The following is a 21,517-nucleotide window of genomic DNA, read 5'->3' on the forward strand; positions in this document are numbered from 1 at the left end:
AAAACAAAAAACACACAATGCTAACAGTGAGCCTCTGAATTAGCCCCGAGCGAAAAATGCTAACCTATTACTGCACCGAAAATCACTCCTAGCTCCCTTATTACTTATCCTAGCTGCACATCCAACACATCGTTTATGATCGCAAGGAGACACAGAATCTAACGGTGCCCACTTCAACACTGAAAGATACAAACTCGTGAGGTTATCAACAAAAACGTACATCAAAACAAGTGGCGCTAGGTACTAACATACGCCAGGCTAACGGCTTACCTTCCTCATTGTCTGGTCTAAACTGGTCTTCAATGGCATTACAACGATAAAAACGATGATGTAGTTAATCCATAGGTTAATATCCAATGGGGCTGTGTCCCCTTTGAAATGTTCTGATAATCTATAAGCAATACAACTGCAATTCCGTTATCTGCTGTCCGCTCTGTGCTCCGTGCGCTCTGGGTCCTGCCATCCTGCATACGTTGAGAAATCGAATATTGTGGGAACAGATCCTGGCTTCAAATCCGATGTTTTGTATTGAACCAGGCATCCAGACTGAACTTTGAGCAGCTTCTCATCCTTTAGTGGCAGCCTATGGAAATGTACTTCTTCCTTCTTCGTATAAAATCCATTTGTGCAGCCTGGGGCAATACAATAAACTCCTGACGATGACCGTTTTCTTGTAATATAAACTACTGGTGCATTGCACGCCATGTTGTTTGTTATTGAGCTTTGGCCCAGGAAGCCGTACCCACTCAGTGACGTCACTGGAAAAGTCCCGGAGCAATGGAAGCGCCCATGGTCATTAGGCACGTATTTCAAAAAGTAAATTCGCGTATCTCGATCGTTTACATTGGAAATAGACTAGATAAATACATTTCCTAATGGGAATATTGTCGCATGGAAAGCAGTTTGAAAAGTGTTTCCATTTCCCTTTAAAAAAGGGAAGTTATTGAAAATAGTTAACCATACAAATTCACCAAAGCGAGTGTAAAAGGAGCTTGACTTGGGAGCCCCCTCACTGGTGTGAAGCCCTGCTGGACCACTGGCCAGCTCTCCCTGTTGGGGAAGTTTAACCAGTAGTAGACTAATGTGTGATTAAAGTGACTTTAGTAGCACTTGAATGAAAAATAGTGGAGTTATTGAATATTTTCCACATGAAGAAATCACCGAAGTTATGCAAAAAATGACTATTTTTGATTAAATGTTGTATTATAACCAATAGTAGACCATCAATGTGTGAAGGGATTTTCGTTGCACTTCACAGGGAAGTTATTGAAAATGTTTGCAATTATGCCTATGTTTTTGGCATTGCACTTTGTGGACGGTCCCTGGCACTCATCTCTCCTCCGGCTGCTGATAGATCAATGTAAGTTGTCTGACTCGGAGAACGGCATGCATTTGCTTGTTTGGGTGAAAATGTGGTTGTAGCTAAGGTTTTCACCTTGTTAAGAGACGAACCTATGAGTCGAATCAGTCAATTTCTTTCTAACGTTACCCATCTCCCCAATGTTGGGTGAAAAAGTGGGCAGTGCAGGGTTTCATATCTGGCTTGACTTTCACTCAACTCCCTCCTTTTCTCACCGAGCAACTGAGTGGTTCGGACATCAGTCCAAACTCCCCTCATACCTGCGCACATAGCCTCCCCCCAGCAGGACAGTCGCAGTGCAGCACGCTGAGTGGAGCTGACGGAAAATACTTTTAACAGCAGAGAATCCATCCTGTATCAGCTGAAATGCTGCTAAGAAGAAACCGGTATGTCTTTTTGTTGTTGTTGATATTTCGTGTTAATGACAAGCAGTTGATGCGGTGTAACTAACTTAAAGGTGTGCGTAATGATGGGGAAACTGAGGGAAATCAGTCTCTTTACCAGTTTATTGCTTTAGAGTTGCTGTCCTCAGAGGTGGTCCTGAAATGATGGTTAGTAGTTCATTTTATCCCCGGAAATTTTCCTTTTGAGAAACTGACGCACTTACTGTAGTTAAGTCTAACTTTCTGCCAATTCACCCCGTGTTTCCTTTTGTTTGTTTTCACCTTGTTTTAGCATTATCTTTTACCTCTTCCACCTCCTCATCGTCATGATTGTTAAGTACATTTGAAAACAATATAGTGATTTTTACACAGGTGAGCATTGTACTTTACTGACTGGTCCCTTGCATAAGGCAACACCACTGCACTCTGAAATTGTACTCTTATGCCCTGAAGAAGAGACACAACAAACAATATTTTTGTCTTAAGTGCACATTATGCCTCTTCTGTTCAATGTCTCCACCTCAGGGTTCAGGGATACTTCCGTAATGGACAGGTACATATATGGTAAAAGAGTGACTTTTAAGGATCCCTCTTGCTTATAGTTCAGGGTCCAGTGGCACTCTGTTCTAAAATAAGCCTGTGAAGCAAAATGAAAGTCAAAGCAATGATATTTCTTCCTTGCTATTTTTTGATCAAAGTGTTGACACAATGTTTTTAAAAACCAAATAAAACCTTATTTAGATGGTTGAATGTTAATGCTAAACATTGGCATAAACGGACGTAAAGTGTCAATGATGTCATAACCTCAGCCCTTATTGGAACACTGATTTAAGAGAAGATTTCACACAATTGTTATGAATGTTATAAAAATCAGTAAATTGTCTGCGATCATGTGACACAATTTGCACAATAGTGCTTTAACTAATGATTATATTGAATCCACCAATGACTTAACCTTTGATTTATAAAATGACACAAAAGGGTTGGAAACCATCCCAGTTTCTCAAAAGGTCTTAATTTTGACTTTCCAAAATCCCCACTTTTTGCATGAAATATTACCTAAAAGATTAATAGGTTATCTCAATAGTTGCAGATGATTTACTATCAATCAACTAATTTATCAGTCAACTAATCATTGCAGCTCATAGGGGCAAGGAAACCTACTCCATATTGTGGATAAAGTTGGTAACAATTCCTGTAGAGGAAAACAGGCACTGAGTTATAAGGAATCATTTCTAGCTTCTGAATCGATGCCAACATCTTCCGTTCTTTCCAGTGATTCAATTTTCCCAACAAATGAAACGGTTCAGCCTCATTATCTGGCTAGTCAATATGGTGGTGTGTCTTTGCATGGTACATGAATGGGCTTGCCACACACAGACTGTGGTCAGTCCACAGATTTGCTGAGTCAGGTCTGAGATTCGTTTGATCCTTCTGGTGAATCATGTGGTGGGTGGGCGGGTGAATTTTCCCCATTGGTAGTCTTGTTTGTGGACAGTCAGATGTCAGCACGGTTAGGAAGGTGGGATTAATCCATCGGATGTGTGGAGGTGTCATGTTTGATGGGGTAATGTTGGAGGAGTGATGTTGAGAGAATAGGACTGAAGATCAGACAGGGACAGCATACTCTTGAGTTTACAATGTTAAGGGCTGTGGAGATGGCTGTGCAACATATGTGGCAAACATTTTGTCCTTACAAACACTCCAAGCTAGGTCGACTTCTCTTCACTTTTCTGTTGCTAAGTAACCTGGAGAATGCACTCAACATAGATGAGTTTCCCGGAGCTGTTTTTTGGAGGCCAGCTAGGATTGAGACCCTTTTATTGTGTCTTCTTTACACACTTATAATCTGTCCAAGGTGCATTTTTAACATCAGTTTGTTGACTGGAGATATAATATCCACCCGCATAGACATAAATGGACAAGAATAAACATTAATCAACTCTAATATGCCAATCAAAGACAACTATTTATTAGCGGCAACCATAAGCATGAGCTCTGTCAGTTGGTGTGTGTGAATGCTTGACCCAGTGAATGCGTACATACGTAGCAGCAGCTATTGCAAATTTGCATCTGCTTTGGTCTGACGTCCAATATTCAGACTGAAAGACACTGATGTTGGAAGTAAAGTCTTAACAGGAAGGGTGGCAAAAGTTATATTTGTTAAGCCATTTCTGAAAACCTTTGTACGTCATATTTAAAACACTGATCAGAAAAAGTGAAGAATCCATCCAGTTCTATTGAAACGTAACTTTGTTGCTAGAGTTTGGATTTAAGGATTCAAAGACAGTTATTCCTTGTTTAAGTTATCTATATTGCACTTCATTTAGTTTGTATATTTGGTATGAACTCTGTATGTAATCATAGTCTTGAGTCAAATCTGAAAAAAATTGGAGGAATAAAGCCTCACTCATGTGGTAGACAGAACCCAGTACTAGAGTGGATTTCTTCTTTTAAAACCCAATTACCCTGTATTTAAGGAAATCCCTGTATTTGATCAGACTCATGACTGCCAAAGCGTTTGACCTGGCTTAAACTGAGATAATTTCCCTGCATGTTGGTGGAGACAGAGTTTGCCTGAGCTGACCTTAATGCAGAGTACTGCAGAGACCACCCACAAGATGTAGTGAGCAAGCTTTAGTTGTCAGTGCAGCACTGACAGAAAGCTCTGCATCTGGTTTTATGTTCACTATTATTAATTACATTCACATTTAAAGATGACATCCTTAAAGATATGCTGTAGGCTAAATGTGGTTTTAACTGAGGTCCGTCTTCTTTTGCTTACTTGTATATTTCTGCAGGAGGGGGAGACTGGATTAGCTCTGCTTGTGAATAATGCATTGGCTGCAGTTTCTAGACCTGTATTTGCAGTGGGTGGCATTGATTTTAGCTGGACTTGTCTTCATTGTAACTCTCATTAAAAAGAGCAGAGCTGCAGAGTGGCTGTTGACTGCGAGGCTGAAGACTTTGTGAGAAAAAGTCACAAAATGATCCGAAGCAACCAGGTTTTTCTCCTCTGTCATCAATCTGAATGCACACATTCATACACAAGCCTTCTCTCTCATCAGAAACATTGTGCAGTGTCTTAACGTGTCGTGTTGTACAAAGCTTGCTCCAGAACGGCTCTCAGTGGTTTTCAATTTCCTTTCTTTGAAAAGAGCCAAGAGAAAAAGCAAGCAAGTGTGCCAGTGCCCCGTCCTTTAATTTTCCTCCGAGGGCCTTTTGTAAGGGAGTCGGCCTGAAGTGAAAGCACAGTGTGCAGCTGTCCTCCTGGCCCACTGCTCGCTTTTTGTGAGCCAGTTTCTCGTCAAGAATACTAATAGTGATACCAACTCAGTGGAGTCCACCCAGCTGGCTGAGGAAACAGAAAGCAACTATTCTGCCATCAAAGAAGGACATTTAATCCGACATAAATTGGAGAGTTGTGTTTGTGCTGATGGGCTTGATATATAGATGCAGAAAGGTGTATCAATTGCTTGTTAAATTGTTGGTTCGCTTCTGCGTTTGGTAATTTGAATAGTTTTTTCTTTTTTTCTTAATTGCTTTAACACCATGTATGCTATGTTTTTTTTTTAGAAGATTACATGGTGTATGAGACAACCTTCATCGTATGCCTGTTAAAACTTCATTTCGACATGAATACTTGATACTTTATGATGAATAACTTATTTTGTGACAGTAAAAAATGAATTTATTTTTACACTTACCTGCGAAAGTTTCTCCACGTTTTGTAGACCTCAGTCTTTTTACATAGGGAAATTATATTAATATCACCACTGCCTATTGATCTACATTTCTATTATCATTTAAAATGCTTATTTTTTTCGTGGCTCAATTATAAATGTCTTAATAGTAAAAAACCATCCCCTCACAACTTCCTAAAGCCCAAGGCAACATCTCATATAGCTTTTTTGTCCTTTAATTATTCCAAAGGCAAAGCTGGAACTTGTGAAATTCAGTCATGTTTGCTTAAGAATTGATTTTGATGTCAATAGTTTTCTACCTACGAGTCAATTAACAAATACTTTTAAGTACTTTGGAGCGCTGCTTTTTAAGAAGATTCACAGCTTCAGCGTGTCTGCATCAGGAGGTTGTGTGAGGTCACTGAGAGCATCCTGGCATGCCTGCTGGGTTAATAACAGGGCCAGGCTGGTGACAGAGAGCTGGCAGGATGCCGCTGTGCTGAGGCGCCGTGTCCTTAGCTCCCGGAGGTGATGAATGGGCTTGTGGTCACCTAGCTTCCCTTTGAAAACCAGAGAAGTTGCTCTTCTATACTTCATAGTTAAGCTTTAAAATGCGCTTTTTAGTGATTATATGCTAGTGTTGTACTTGTACATCGGTCATTATGATTTTCTACATCAAATAAATGGCTTACAAACATAGCACTACACTGTAACCTTGAATCTGCAGCACAAAGGTGTGCAGGTTTGGTGAGATCAGTGGAACTGAACCAACACAATACATGAATTCCAGTATCAATAATCGCTCAGGCTATTAAAGGTTACACATGTGTGAAATTGGAAACTGGTAGGGACAAATAATCTGTGATTTTTGTGTCTCAATTTATGACAGGCAAAGACAATGCTTTATTCATCTTTATGTGTGTGATATTTTATCTAATATTAACAATAATATCATCTTGTCTTTTCCTCTTTTTCTCAATAGACATGTCCAAATACTCCCACTTCTCATTGCAGTCTGCCGCATCACGGTGGCCTTCCCCACACAGACTCCATCTGCCGATGGTACGTCTGTATTTTCTTCCATTATCTCTTGCTTTCAGTATACATTCACATACGACTTTAATAATACAAGGTTTAAGGTTCAAGGTTCAAGGTTCTTTATTTAGTTATACGAACATAGCTACAGTGTAGTTATGCCAATGAAAATCTTAGGTCACAGGCTACAAAGACAGCTCTAGGTTTTTTACGCTCTCTATACTTATTTTTCCTCCTGCAGATAATGTCCAGCAGCTCCAGGTGAACATCCCGGACTCAGGTCCCATTTCCGCCCCACTGGGCAGCTCCATCTCCATCCCCTGCCTGGTGTCCCTGTCCTCGTCCTCCCCTGCTGCACCGCGGGTTAAGTGGACTGTGGTGTCCGGCGGGGTGGAGACACAGATCTTAGTGGCGCGGGGTCAAAGGGTGAAGGTCAACGAGGCATTCCGAGATCGCGCTGCCTGGCTGAACTACACCTCCTCCCCCGAAGATCTGTCGCTGTGGTTGGGAGATTTACGCTCCAGTGACTCTGGTTTTTATCGCTGCGAGGTGCAGCAGGGCCTGGAGGATGCCAGTGACATTGTACAACTCAAGGTCAAAGGTAACAAAATGCAAGATGTGGTTTATCACTGAAGTTATGGCGATATTATTAAATAAATGTAAAATAAACTTTCATTGGTAAAACACTTATAAAGAATGTAGAATGGAATTTGAATACACATTGGTGGTGCTTTTTAGATCCTTTTAGGTGTACTGTGTTTCTTTATGTTGTAAAGGAGGGATCGTGGATAGGATATGATAAAAAAACAAAAAATGCAAGTCCCATTTTCTTGCACTTATGCTTTTCAGACCACATTCCACCCATGCAATGATCCCTTCACAAGATGGAATAAATATATGCTTATATGTGTGTTTATCTGCCTTTGTGTGTGTTTTCAGGTGTGGTATTCCACTACAGAGATGCTTTGGGCCGCTATGCGTTTTCCTTCAATCAGGCCCAGAGGGCTTGTGAGGCCATTGGAGCTCAAATCACAACTCCTGACCAGCTGCTGGCTGCTTATTATGACGGCTACGAGCAGTGTGATGCAGGCTGGCTGGCAGACCAGTCTGTCAGGTACCTTTACCTCTCGTTCTGCGTTTTTGTACATTACATTTTTTAACCATCGTTTGGTACCTACACTCAGTAAAGCATTCATGCTTAAATGGCTGCACATCTATTTCTGCAGGTACCCAATCCAAGTGCCCCGTGAAGGTTGTTATGGAGACATGGATGGCCAACCAGGCGTGAGAAACTATGGGACAATGAATCCAGATCATCTTTTTGATGTTTATTGTTATTTGGAGGAATCTGATGGTATGAATATAACTACATTTTTCTAAAGCCCGAGCTGTACTGCATATTTTTAGGCCAATTATAATATATTTAATATGAATAATAAAATAATATTGAGATCAATATTTGAAAAAAGGACCAATATATCTGCCATCGGTTATTAAATCAAAGTTGTATCATGCTTAGAATTAGCTATTCAGTTAATCCAATGTGCCAGTTTGAACATATCTACTACATATAATCATGAGAAAATAAATGAATTACGTATTTCTCATACAAAAAAATGAGCTGATAAGGATACATATTTTGTGTTTGCAGGGGAGGTTTTTCATGACCCCATCCCTCAGCAGTTGTCATTTGATGAGGCGCAGTCGTACTGCAGAGCGGCGGGAGCGGAGCTGGCTTCAACAGCGCAGCTGTACTTGGCCTGGACTGAAGGTCTGGACCGCTGCAGCCCTGGCTGGCTGGCTGATGGCAGTGTGCGCTATCCCATCATAACCCCCAGAGAGCGCTGCGGAGGGCCTCAGCCAGGCGTCAAAACTGTCTATCGCTTCAGCAACCAAACTGGCTTCCCCGAGCCATCCAGCCTCCATGACGTACACTGTTTCAGAGGTGAGTATTTTGTGCCTGAAAAGATCTTGTACATAAATTAGAATTAAATGTTCACGTCAAAAACACATTGGATAAAAACTGTTGAAATCAAATAACCATTTTTATATTTGTTCAATTAAACTTGCAATCACTTGTCTGACCTTTACAGATAATATAAATTCTCGCACTGACTCTCCCGCGGGCTACATGGCCACTCAGCCTGAGGACATTGGACAAGATGTGGTTATTCTTATGGAAAAGGATCATGAGCTTCAACTGAACCAACGAGCAGAACAGGTGGAGCTCAAAGCCCAAACTCTGGTTGAATCATTCCCCTTTTTCTCCAGCTCTTTCACAGAGGAAAACCTTGTTGACACACATCAAACAGTTATATCAGACACAACACAGTCTCCTCTCAACATCACACCTACATTGGACCTCCTCGAGGCAATGAATGAAACTTTATCTCCCACAGAAATGAGCTCACAGCATCCTACAGCACTGATAAATAGCACATTCATTACCACAGAAACCTATAGTTCCCCGCAAAACATGTCCTTCCTGCTTGATATTCACAACGAGACAGATTCCCACCACAACTTAAACTTCACCTTTGACGAATCTGAGCCTGAAAACACCACAGGGTTTCCCGAATCATCATATGAACCTCCCACTTATAATCAGACAGTTCTAGACACAACTCCCAAAGACACAACATCTGAGAGGCCAGAGGATTCCCACAAAATACAAGACGCCAGTTTAGATTTTAACAGATCGCAAGCCAACTACAGTGAGGCAGAAAGGAATCATACCCGAGGAGAGAGTTCCTGGGAGGTGATCTCTGTCACACTTGACCCCGTGGTTCAGGTGAAGCTGGACAAGGCGGAGGTAGAAGATTCTGCGCAAATGTTTGTCTCAACTCAGGCCTCAAAAGAAGAAGGAATACATGTTACCCAACCAGCTCAAACTACCAAAATGTCCATGAAGGAGCTTTCCTCGTCAGACTACGTGGATGGGTCTGGAGATATTTCTCAAGGTATGTTAAGCATAGATGTGAATTGATTGGGCTGCGGTGGTGTAGTCAAATTTGATCTCAAGTATTTTCCTGATGTCAAGGGAAAACAGCATGAGTTCAAGGGGAAACAACAACAGTAATTAGCATTTTTGTGTAATATGAGAAGACTTTTTAAAACAAATAAACATAATGTGTTATTAGTGAGCGTAATAGGTGCTGTAAGGCATATTTTGACAGAGCTAGGCTAGCGGTTGCAGCTTCTTATTTACATGAATGTATCCATATATAACTCATCAATTAAGCAAATAAGAGGCTTTCCCAAGATGGTGAAGTCTTCTATTATTAGATACATTTACTGCACTAAAAATGTGTTTATGCTCTTTTCTAGAGAGACAAAAGGACGTCGAAGCAGGAATATTCATCCCCACATCAGAGTCTTTCACTTCCAACTTCACCACTCATCCGTCCTCTTCTGCTTCGGCTAGCAGTGCTTCAGCCGAGCCTCAGACTGCACTCACAGAACCAACCCTCTCATTTGGGTCACGTCATTCTGACAAACTTGGCTTTGATATCATCTCCACAGCACCACAGCTGTGGGAGTCCTCAATTTATAGACAAGAGGGAAGTACAAGCTTAGAAATTGAAGACACAGTGACTCTGGAAAGTGAAGGAAAACAGCTGCACCCAACAACATCTGAATACCACCCTGTTTCTGGAATAACTTTAGCAATCACTGAATCTCCAGAGGGGTCAAACAGTTCTCAGATGCCTACTGATTACTCCACTGTACAGTATGAAACATCAGATTACAGAGTGTATTCAGATGCCACAACCAATGAGTATGACGAGGCAAGTGGAGATGAACTTCCTACAGTTACTGCAACCTTGGAAGAAACAGTTAAAGTTGCACCAACTGTTGGAAAATTGTTTAGCCAAACCGTTGAAAAAGAAAATAAAGTCAACCAAACTCTTTGGGAGGTAGTTAAAGTTGCCTCAACCCTTAAAGGAGAAGTAGTTTTCCCAATTCTTGAAGAGGAGGATGAAGTTTCATTTTCGCCAGAAGAGGAAGTGATTGCCCCGACCCTTGCCCTTCAAACAGATGCTTACCTCGCCACAACTCTTGAAGAAGGTAGTGCTGGACCATATCTTGAAAAAGAAGCTAATGTTTTCCCAATTCTTGAAAAAAAGTTTAATGTCACTTTAACCTTTGTGGAACAAGCCAGAATTACTTCAAGCCATGAAGAAGACGTTAGCAATGGCCCAACCCTTGAAGAAGAAGCTAGCAATGGCCCAACCCTTGAAGAAGAAGCTAGCAATGGCCCAACCCTTGAAGAAGAAGCTAGCAATGGCCCAACCCTTGAAGAAGAAGCTAGCATTGGCCCAACCATTGAAGAAGAAGCTAGCAATGGCCCAACCCTTGAAGAAGAAGCTAGCATTGGCCCAACCATTGAAGAAGAAGCTAGCAATGGCCCAACCCTTGAAGAAGAAGCTAGCAATGGCCCAACCCTTGAAGAAGAAGCTAGCAATGGCCCAACCCTTGAAGAAGAAGCTAGCAATGGCCCAACCCTTGAAGAAGAAGCTAGCATTGGCCCAACCATTGAAGAAGAAGCTAGCAATGGCCCAACCCTTGAAGAAGAAGCTAGCATTGGCCCAACCCTTGAAGAAGAAGCTAGCAATGGCCCAACCCTTGAAGAAGAAGGTAGCAATGGCCCAACCCTTGAAGAAGAAGCTAGCATTGGCCCAACCATTGGAGAAGAAGCTAGCAATGGCCCAACCCTTGAAGAAGAAGCTAGCATTGGCCCAACCATTGAAGAAGAAGCTAGCAATGGCCCAACCCTTGAAGAAGAAGCTAGCAATGGCCCAACCCTTGAAGAAGAAGCTAGCATTGGCCCAACCATTGGAGAAGAAGCTAGCAATGGCCCAACCCTTGAAGAAGAAGCTAGCATTGTCCCAACCATTGAAGAAGTAGCTAGCAATGGCCCAACCCTTGAAGAAAAAGCTAGCAATGACCCAACCCTCGAAGAAGAAGCTAGCAATGGCCCAACCCTTGAAGAAGAAGCTAGCAATGGCCCAACCCTTGAAGAAGAAGCTAGCAATGGCCCAACCCTTGAAGAAGAAGCTAGCAATGGCCCAACCCTTGAAGAAGAATCTAGCATTGGCCCAACCCTTGAGGAAGAAGCTAGCAATGGCCCAACCCTTGAGGAAGAAGCTAGCAATGGCCCAACCCTTGAAGAAGAATCTAACATTGCCCCAACTTTTGACCCAGACTTTACCGTCTTTACTTTCGATTCACAAACATCTGACTGGGCTCTGCTAACCACCACAACAGGACCCCAAGAGTCCCTGAAAGATCTGGAGTACAGCATAAAAAACACCCCTATAACCTCCACAACAGCTCCAGAATCCTCTTCAAGTACAAAACCCACAGCTGCTTCTACAAAGATGACCAGCACCACCATCAGGACCACCACACACTGGTCCAGACGCACCTGGAGCCCGACCACCTCAGCACCAAATGCTTTCCACAAGACGGCTGAGCCCCAGAAGGAGACCAGCTTCATACCGCCAGTGGGACAAGGTCTGGTGGATGCTGAATTTAGTCTCACCCAGCCACCCACTCTGCTTAACTTGCCCAATGAGAGGGCAGCTGTAGGCGGTGCAGGGAAAGCTTCAGGTAATGTTAAAGCCACTCTTATCAGCCTAACCGTCCTCCTCTTGCTACTCAACGAATTGATGCACTAAAATCCCCGATCTGTCCTCAACCTAGCTTTGCTTCATTTTCTATAAAACACCTCCCCTCCTTTTTCAAATGACTTCCCACGTATGTTTAACTTGTTGTTTAAAAAAGCCCTTACCCTTCTGACTCCTCCCACTTCACCTTAAACGCTCCTCCCTTCTCTCCTTGTGATCACACCTCCCCTCCGAGATACTCACTCTGGGAGGGCTCCCATTTGACTTTGGTCAACAGCCCATTCTTGTTGTGCATGATAATTTCTTCCTCATCCGAAGATTGACTTCTGTGAAGTACTGTAAAATACTGGTTTGTTTATGAAAGAATGATTCAGTGCTTCTTCTACAATTATTTACTAAGAGTGATGATGGTAGCCTTGGTAATCCTCTCTTGATCAGTCAATTTTATAAGCAAATAGTACATCTCGGCAATTGAAAAGTGCAGATGGTTATCTTCAGCAGCTTCTCACTAACTTGCAGTGTATTTTGCAGTAATCTGGAAGTAACTTGATAATGAGACTTTTATCTGGATTGTAATGGAAATAATGTTGAATGCAACAGATCTGACCATTACAACAGCAATACTGTTTTATATTTAATCCATAATTCTACATTGTTAAAACGGTATGCTTTTGTCACATTTTTAGACTTCATTGCTATTTTTAGACAGTTCCAGAAGCACAGTGTTATTATGTTTATAAGCAAAAATATTGTTCACTGTTGATTTGTTGTAAGTGGTAACATTTAGACATATGTTTTCTAATGTTTATTTTGTATAGCTCATTAAGGTTTCATACTGAATTCATGTTCTTTTATTTAATCACAATCTTCCAATGTTTGTACAGTTCTGTGCTTTAGGTGTAAGAACGATAAAATCAACTAATCTAAGTTTGCTTCCCGTCTCACCACCAGATCCTTTATTAAGTTTTCCTTCAGTTTTTGTTGATTTGCTGGAAAAGGTTTTCTTTATTGTTTTTGCACGTATGAGAGCCAATTTCTGCCAAGAAAAGCTTAAAAAACATACATTTCGGCTATGAAAAAAGATAAAGGTAAGTCAATTTAAGGATTTAAAGTTTTGACAAATGTTCTTATAATATATATATACGTATATTATTGTGATGTGATCCATCATATTTTAAATAATTTATTTTGCACAAATTGTTATCTTTTTTGGCAGAAATTGGCATCCGTACTATTTTGCACACATCCAGCGAATTGCCTTTTAACACAGTGAGCAGTTGCAAGACTAATGTTTTATTCAGGAAACAAGACGAGGCCAGCCCATCTTATTATTGGAAAGCTTTTCTCTGCATAGTGCATACAGCACCAGAACAGCACTTTTAATGATACATAAACAAACTAGATGACGCTGCATACAGCTACATTCATCTTTGCAGAGCTATTTCATTGGTGTCCAGCATCACAATCATTTTTGTATGGCCAATTCTGTTTTGTCAACTGCTTAACATTTTCAAGTCAGCTTTATTTGTTGGTGATAGTTGGCAGTCCCTGAGCAACAGCACATTTGTATTACAAATTAAGATGTGGTATCTAGAAATATTAGTTAGTTAGAGTTTTGTCTAATCAGAAATAGAGGACCAAAGAGAAAAAATCATTACAAATGGAAATACTGGATATATTTTTATTTAACAGGGTCAAATTACTCTGCATTATTCTCACAAGGTTGTGCTGCTGTTTTTCAAATGGATCCAGATTTGCTGAATGATCTCACATTTTAACTCAAGACTAATAATGAGGTTGGTAGGTGCTGCATCTTTTTCCTTTACTAGAATGCTAGTAGTCATGGCGATGAGAGATCATATTTAAAAAAGACAGGCTATCAGACAGCACCAGAAAGCTTGCATCACTTATTGAATGTTGCAGGGCCCAGAGCATGCAGATGCTTTAGATATTTTTCCACTTTATCTCAGTTACAGAGCCTCTTCTTAGCCTTATTTTGGTGCAGAGTGATGATTGCATACGGATGTATTCATGGAATTAAAAGACTGCAGACTGCTGTTTAAGACAGTGGGAAAGCGACCAATCACTGCATGTGATAAATAAATTCACCTTATTACCTACAGACCATTTATTGTTGTGTGTTTGAGGAAAACTACACAAACACAGAGAAATCATGCAGACTGATCACACAAATGGTGGAGAATTAAACCTTGGTCTGTGTTCAGAAGAGCTGCCAACATGGATACATATCTCCCGTTGTTTATTTCTCTGCAAAACGTAATGATGGTTTAACTTTAAGATGCACATGATAATGATTTGACTTGTCTTAAACAGTTATTAACTCCTACACACACACACACACACACACACACACACACACGCACGCGCGCACACACACACACACACACACACACACACACACACACACACACACACACACACACACACAAAGGCATGTTGTGAGTGTGCAGTATAATCAGTATAATGACAGACACCACAAAGCTCTTGCTTACAGGGTGTCAAAGGAAGTAAATATACCATATTCACTTGTTTAATTTGAGTTTTGAAATAATGCATGCCTCTATCTTGCCTTCTTTTACAAATTTAGAAAATTAACTCAACCCCTCCTTTTCTCCAGGATTTTTAACTGCTAGAGGTTTTTTGTACAGGGACACTTTTCCTAGGGCAAAAACAGATCTCTTGTGCAGAGTTTGACTAAATAAAGTCACATTAACAAGAGTACATTTTCCAAATAGGTCAGCACAAAGACTTGAATTTAGGTTTTATGAGAAATGACATTATGTGACTTATTGATAGATTTTCATGTCTTTATGAAATCTGTTGAATAATCTACAATTTATATACTCTTTTTACCTCAACTTCAATTCGGAACAATTCTAATTCTAATTTAGCATCTGGCGTCCTTAAGACTACAGATTCACAAGTGGCATTTAAAAGGTTTCTTGATAATGATGATTGTAAAAGGAAGAAAACTAAAAAAGAAAGTCTCCGACGTCAGATATGCACCAAAGAAGACAGAAGAGGACCTGAGGAGTTTGACCTCATTTGACTCTCTGAAGTTTGTCCTCTGCTGCCATCTGTAGGCTCAGGTGCAGGTGGATTCTGGTACCTCAACGTGCCCCTTTAGTGGCCTGTAAATGCCACTATCCTTATACTATATTTACACACATTTATACATCTGTAAATGTGTGAGAGATTCGTCTGCATCCTCAACATGTATTCCTCATTCCTTAAATGCTTTGATACAGCAAACCAATTTTTGTCCTTATAGTTATTCTCGCAAAAACGTCTGTTTTTTCTAGATGTCTGTGTGGAAGACCCTTGTCTCAACGGTGGCACCTGTACTGACCGAGGAGGGCAGATTCAATGTCTATGTTTACCAACATATGGAGGAGACTTCTGTCAGACTGGTGAGCTGTCTGGAAATGGTTCTTGTCATGTCTGTCAAACAAGTTTGGAAGATACTGGCTCTTTCATAAAACATTTTAAATGGATGATGTTGTCTTCTCTTCTCTAATGTTTGCAGACCTGGAGCATTGTGAACCGGGTTGGAATAAGTTTCATGGTTTCTGCTACCGACACTTCGGCCAGCGTCTGAGCTGGCAGGTGGCGGAGCTGCACTGCCGCATGCTGGGAGCTCATCTGGTGTCCATCATAACTCCAGAGGAACAGAGCTACATCAACAGTACATTCCACAATGTGGCTTTCACCTTTCATGTGTTTATTAAATGTATGTTGACGACTGAAAGAAAATGCTTTTTTTTCCTCCACAGACAACTACAAAGAATACCAGTGGACCGGTTTGAATGATAAGACGATTGAGGATGATTTCCGCTGGTCCGATGGTAACCCACTGGTGAGGATGATGATGATGATGATGATGATGATGATGATGATGATGATGATGATGATGATGATGATGATGATGATGATGATGATGATGATGATGATGATGATGATGATGATACTTTATTGTCAGATCAAGTCTGGTTTTTTTGCTCCATTTGAAAAAACAAGACACAAATGAGGAGATTTTTTTATTAATAATAAAAAAATTTAAAGGAGCATTTCACTGAAATACAAATTAAGAGCTTACATTATTGAAAGGGCTGTGCTACTTATTATTAAAAAAGGGAATAAGGGAAACCATATGTTTAATGTGATTGAGTTATCCATGTAATTAATTATTATTTCTTTAAATGCAGTTGGAAAAAAGAAATGACTTAAGTCTCTTCTCTCCATGCTTACAGCTGTATGAGAACTGGTACAAAGGTCAGCCGGACAGCTACTTCCTGTCTGGTGAAGACTGTGTAGTGATGGTGTGGCACGATGACGGACGCTGGAGTGATGTACCCTGCAACTATCACCTCGCTTACACCTGCAAGAAAGGCACTTGTGAGTAATAGTACAGACATTCAGAGCTGCTCATTAATATTTTCAACTCCCTCATGTGGTTGTTTTGTGTCGTTACACCATCATACACGCATCAGGCCAAATTACTAGTCTGAACTCTTCCAACAGCCTCATGTGGTCCACCACCCAAGGTCCGAAACGCATCCATCTTTGGAAAAGTTCGACAGAAATATGAGACTGACGCAGTTGTGCGTTTTCACTGCGCTGAGGGTTTCCAGCAGAGGCTAAATCCTCTGATCAGGTGTTTGTCTGGAGGGAGGTGGGAGAGGCCCCACATCCTGTGCATCCCAGGTAAGATTACCATAACTATCACAAAATAATCTGTATTTCTTTATGAATTTAAGTCTTGGTCAGAGATGAAGTGACACAGGCTGTTGCAGTATCAGTATATCTCAGTATTTAGTCAATAGCATTAGGCTACTATTGTTTTATTCCTCTGTGCCATAGAGCTTTTGTCTATAAACTTTGAAAAGCACATCCGTACTGGCACCAAACGTCTGTACTGGCTGACTTTGCCTTCACAACCAAGCACTGAAATGTATTTTGAATAAACTTAGGAATCAGACATAGACAAACATTGTAAACATTTTCATGGTTGACAAAGCATGCAATATAAAAAGATGTTGACAGCCTTATCCCTTAAATCACTCCTGCACATAACCTCTGAATTACCTTTCAGAGGCCGGAGGTCCAACCCAGCATCTTGAAGTGACGTCACAGAGCAGCAGCAACTCTGCAGCTATTAAAGACTTGGAAGAGTTTGAAGCCACTAAAGAGACACCACAGTACTGGGAAATCAAGTTTTAAAAGTCAGCAATGCTTTTTCCTCTGGTCTCCTTCTCCTTCCTCTCTTCCTGGTTTCTCAAACTCTGCTGTTGTAACATGAAAAGGTGCCAAGAATCAAATGCTTTTTACCATTGAACGGACAAAATTAAACGGTAACAAAATATAAAAACTGAAAAGAAGCCTGAGTGCTAAGAAAGGCTTTGTTAAACGTTCCTACTTTTACATGTCCTTTAAAATATTTCTACTGTATTTTTGTTTAATGTAGTGATAAGCAGAGTAAAAAATAAGTAAAGTAGGGAGAATGAAAGCTGAAATACAGTAAATGTGGAACTCCAAATTACTGTCAGCTCCAAATCTACATTAGGATAGTTCTCTTGGTGGTTTTTGTTATATCAGGAACCTTTTTTATAAAATGGTGCTAATGTCTTTAGAACCTTTTTCTCTCAATCTTATCAAAATATTCAATAAGTACTGTACATATATTCTTTTTTTCACCTGTGATTATTGCTGTCCCAAATTTGCTGAGGGAAGCCATTTTTTATTTCCAGCGGACGCAGTTTTGTTCGTCAGCTTTATGTTGTAATAAAGTTTTGTAGAACAGAGCACAGATTAAATCGTCTTATTCTACCTGCAGCACTGTGAGTCCGTTTTTGTTCCTATATATTGCGGCATCTCAAGAAACAAAGGGTGACATAAAGAGAAGGATTCTGGTGAAGTTATTAAGGAAGAGTGTTATTAAACAAATAAAACTCATTGGTTGCATCAACTAGACCCTGCCCTCTCCTCATGCTGGAACACAAGGTTTAGGTAAGTTGTGTCTCAGTCATAGGGGTTTGTAAGTTTCAACTTTAATAAAATGATTGTTTGCAGTGGTCTGAGTGTGCAATTACTCAAGTACTGTTACAGTTCAAGTGTGAAGTACCTAACTCTATATTTCTATGTTTTGGTACTTCAAAACTCTACTCACCATAAAATACTAATTTCTTAACTGCACTACATTTACCAACAAACTGCAATTAGGTAGGCTACAACATAAATAACAGTATATATATTAAATACATTGGATGGGGTGCATTATAAGTACATTTACTTTAGACCCTTAAAGTACAATTTGTTGCAAATACTTATAATAAAACTAATGAACGATCTAATAAAACTGCATTAAAAACGATGTATTCAAACAAATTCTAGTTTTAATTTAAAAAAAATGATTAGTAGAGGTGTTCTTTAGTAAATATTTAATTTCTGCATCAATAAAGGTGGGGTAGGTAAGTTTAAGAAACCGGCTCGAGATCGCTAGAATTTGAAAATACACAACCAAAAATCTGCCACTTCCTTATAGAGCCCCTCCTCCAACACACACGAACGTGCACATGACCAATGAGGGCACGAGATAAGTTTGTGCCCCGATGGAAGGCTGACAGGCAGGTAGGCCAAAAAGTGTATCTCGAGCCGGTTTCTGAAACGTACCTACCCCACCTTTAATACAAAAGCTATAATTAAATAGGCTTCAACAACAACCGGAATACATTAAAAGTAAGGTGACCAGTTTGTGTTCGGGCGGCAGACACCCTATCCGTTTTTAAGAGTACGCTTAAGACCTTCCTTTTTGATAAAGCTTATAGTTAGGGCTGATTAGATTCAGCCCCTAGTTTTTCTGATATAGGCTTATTTTTGTCGGGGGACATCTTACTTCTTCCTTCTCTCTGTCTATAGGCTACCTGTGTACTCTCACGGCCCGTCCACACAGCGGCGTGCGTTGACGCTTCCCCATTCACTTTGAATGGGGTGACGTCACTTTTAGCCGAAATGCATCGTGGGAAGCGACATGGAGCGTAGCTGGCGTGGCTCGCTGCAAAAGTTGAGCAATGTTCAACTTTTGACGCCTCGGTGAGGCGTCAGCCAATCGAATCATATGCCAGTACAAGCTCTAGCCAATCAAACCGCTGCTTGTGTGTCAGGGGCGGGAGATTCATGTGATTGGTTGTTGGTCGAGTTTCAGACACGCCCGCCGGCAAGCGTCAGCGCACGCCGCTGTGTGGATGGGCCGTCATGTTCCGATTAACCCAGCTTCCCCAAATGTCTTTCTTTTTGGTGTCTATATCAGTGTTGGGACTAACGCGTCCACACTACAGCTCCAAAAATAGCTTGGAGCTGGGCGTGTCTGGAGCTTGGGGATTTTATTCAAGCAACACGGCCAACAACCAATCACATGAATCTCCCGCCCCCAACATACAAAGCAAAAACCCCCGGGGATTGTATGGGAGCAATATATATATAAACTCCCCAAACAGGCGAAAACCTACCAGTTTCCCCCACTGTCTCTGCCACCTCCCTCCATGCCTGGTTCCTCCGGTTTGTATCCCGGTAGGTGAAGAGGGTCTGGTCATACAAAACCGGGTGATTCGCTACGGCGATAGTTAGTTTCTCCTCCGACTTTTTTTGAAATATAGAAATGAACGGCGGGATATCTCTCCCAGCTTAGACGCGGTTTGATTGGCTACAGCTTCAGCTGTCAGATTTTGGGAAACGGGATTTGATTGGCTGGCGCTGGCTACTCCGGCGTCCAGGCGACCAGAAGTTGAACAATGTTCAACTTCTGGTCGCCTGGGACGCCTGAGACGCCTCGCTCTGCTACCCACAATTCAGTTCGGCGAAAAAGCGCGGCTACGTGACGTCACCCCATTGAAAGTGAATGGGCAGCTTGGAGCAGCTTGGAGCTTTCGACGCTGTCGACGCTGTAGTGTAGACGGGCCGTTACTGTAACGCCGTTATTTTTGGCAGTAACTAGTACTCTAACGCATTACTTTTTAAATTCAGTAACTCAGTTACCGTTACTACATGGTGCGTTACTCCGTTACTGCGTTAGTTTTTTTATATAGTCAACAGCCAGGTGAACAGAAATGAGAACTGTACTTAAGTACAGTACTTGAGTAAATGTACTTAAATACTTCCTGTGTCACATGCGGAGACGGGCTGTGGGCGTGTTTGTGTTGTTTACTAACAAGACTATCATGGCGGCGGCGGAGCTCAAGTCTAGTTTCTCCACCTGGAGATATTCTCACTATTTCACTTTTGTCGAGCACAAAGAAAATAACGTTTTAGTTAAATGTAAGTTGTGTCCTGGCGGGTCAAAGAGCCTATCTACTGCCCAAACCAGTCATTCAAATCTCTTAAAACAACATGCTGGGACGAAGCTAGTAGCTAACACCACAGAGACTCAGCCGACGCCACTCCACATCCACCTGCACCTAAGCAACAGCGGCTGGATTTTAACCAAGCCAGGGAAAAGTCGATAAAGCCATTGCACGGTATGTTGTAGAACACATGCAGGCTATTGCTACAGTGGAGTCACCCGCTTTCAGAGAGCTAGTTAGCATGATAGCATGTCCGGGCGGCACACGGCATATGAAACGGAAAACTTTTTCCAACTACCTGGAGAAAGAATATACAAAAATGTAAAGCCAGCTAATATCGATGCTATCCAGATTGCATATAATGCATGTCAAGTTGATCAACAGATTGTATTATTCTCCAATGCAATAACAGTACTGAAATGAAGGCTATAAGGGCATTAATATAATGGGAGCCCTTTTTTTAAGTAACTAAAACGTTACTTTTCACAGTAACGCATTACTTTTTGGTGTAAGTAATCAGTAAAGTAACTGAGTTACTTTTGAAATGAAGTAACTAGTAATGGTAACTAGTTACTGGTTTTCAGTAACTAGCACAACACTGGTCTATATACGCCGGGTTCCGAGGTCATGGATGATCCTGCGGTCCTGTGTCCTGCATCGCGAGCCCTGGATCTTGAGTCGTGGCTGTGGTCCTGGATCATCGGTCCTGGATTGATATCCTCGTGGATTCATCTTCCTATTATACACACATGCATTTCCAAACATTTGGACTACCTATGTTGCAAATGTTATCTTTTCAATGTACACACGGCATCTATTGCATGTCTGTCCGTCCTGGGAGAGGGATCCCTCCTCTGTTGCTCTCCCTAAGGTTTCTCCCATGTTTCCCTCTAAACTGTGGGGTTTTTCTGGAAGTTTTTCCTTGTACGATGTGAGGGTCTAAGGACAGAGGGTGTCGTATTGATACTGATACTGATATACTGTACAAACTGTGAAGTCCACTGAGACAAATGTAACATTTGTGATATTGGGCTATACAAATAAACATTGATTGACCAAAGTAATTGTG

The 21,517-nt window shown here is 41.2% G+C and overlaps 1 protein-coding gene across 1 annotated transcript; it reads left to right on the forward strand.

Annotated features, from left to right (window-relative positions):
• Positions 1–1,405: 1,405 nt before the first annotated feature.
• LOC117455591 (brevican core protein-like) lies at positions 1,406–17,938 on the forward strand. The gene is made up of 14 exons (XM_034095154.2): positions 1,406–1,746; positions 6,409–6,488; positions 6,703–7,062; positions 7,401–7,575; positions 7,688–7,815; positions 8,113–8,406; positions 8,555–9,421; positions 9,789–12,074; positions 15,415–15,522; positions 15,639–15,797; positions 15,886–15,968; positions 16,363–16,507; positions 16,634–16,816; positions 17,205–17,938. The coding sequence occupies exons 1-14, from the start codon at positions 1,727–1,729 to the stop codon at positions 17,330–17,332; spliced, it is 5,016 nt and encodes a 1,671-aa protein (XP_033951045.1). The 5' UTR covers positions 1,406–1,726; the 3' UTR covers positions 17,333–17,938.
• The last annotated feature ends 3,579 nt before the right edge of the window (positions 17,939–21,517 follow it).

The sequence above is a fragment of the Pseudochaenichthys georgianus genome, chromosome 11 (assembly GCF_902827115.2).
Source record: "Pseudochaenichthys georgianus chromosome 11, fPseGeo1.2, whole genome shotgun sequence".
Taxonomy (NCBI): Eukaryota; Metazoa; Chordata; class Actinopteri; order Perciformes; family Channichthyidae; genus Pseudochaenichthys; species Pseudochaenichthys georgianus.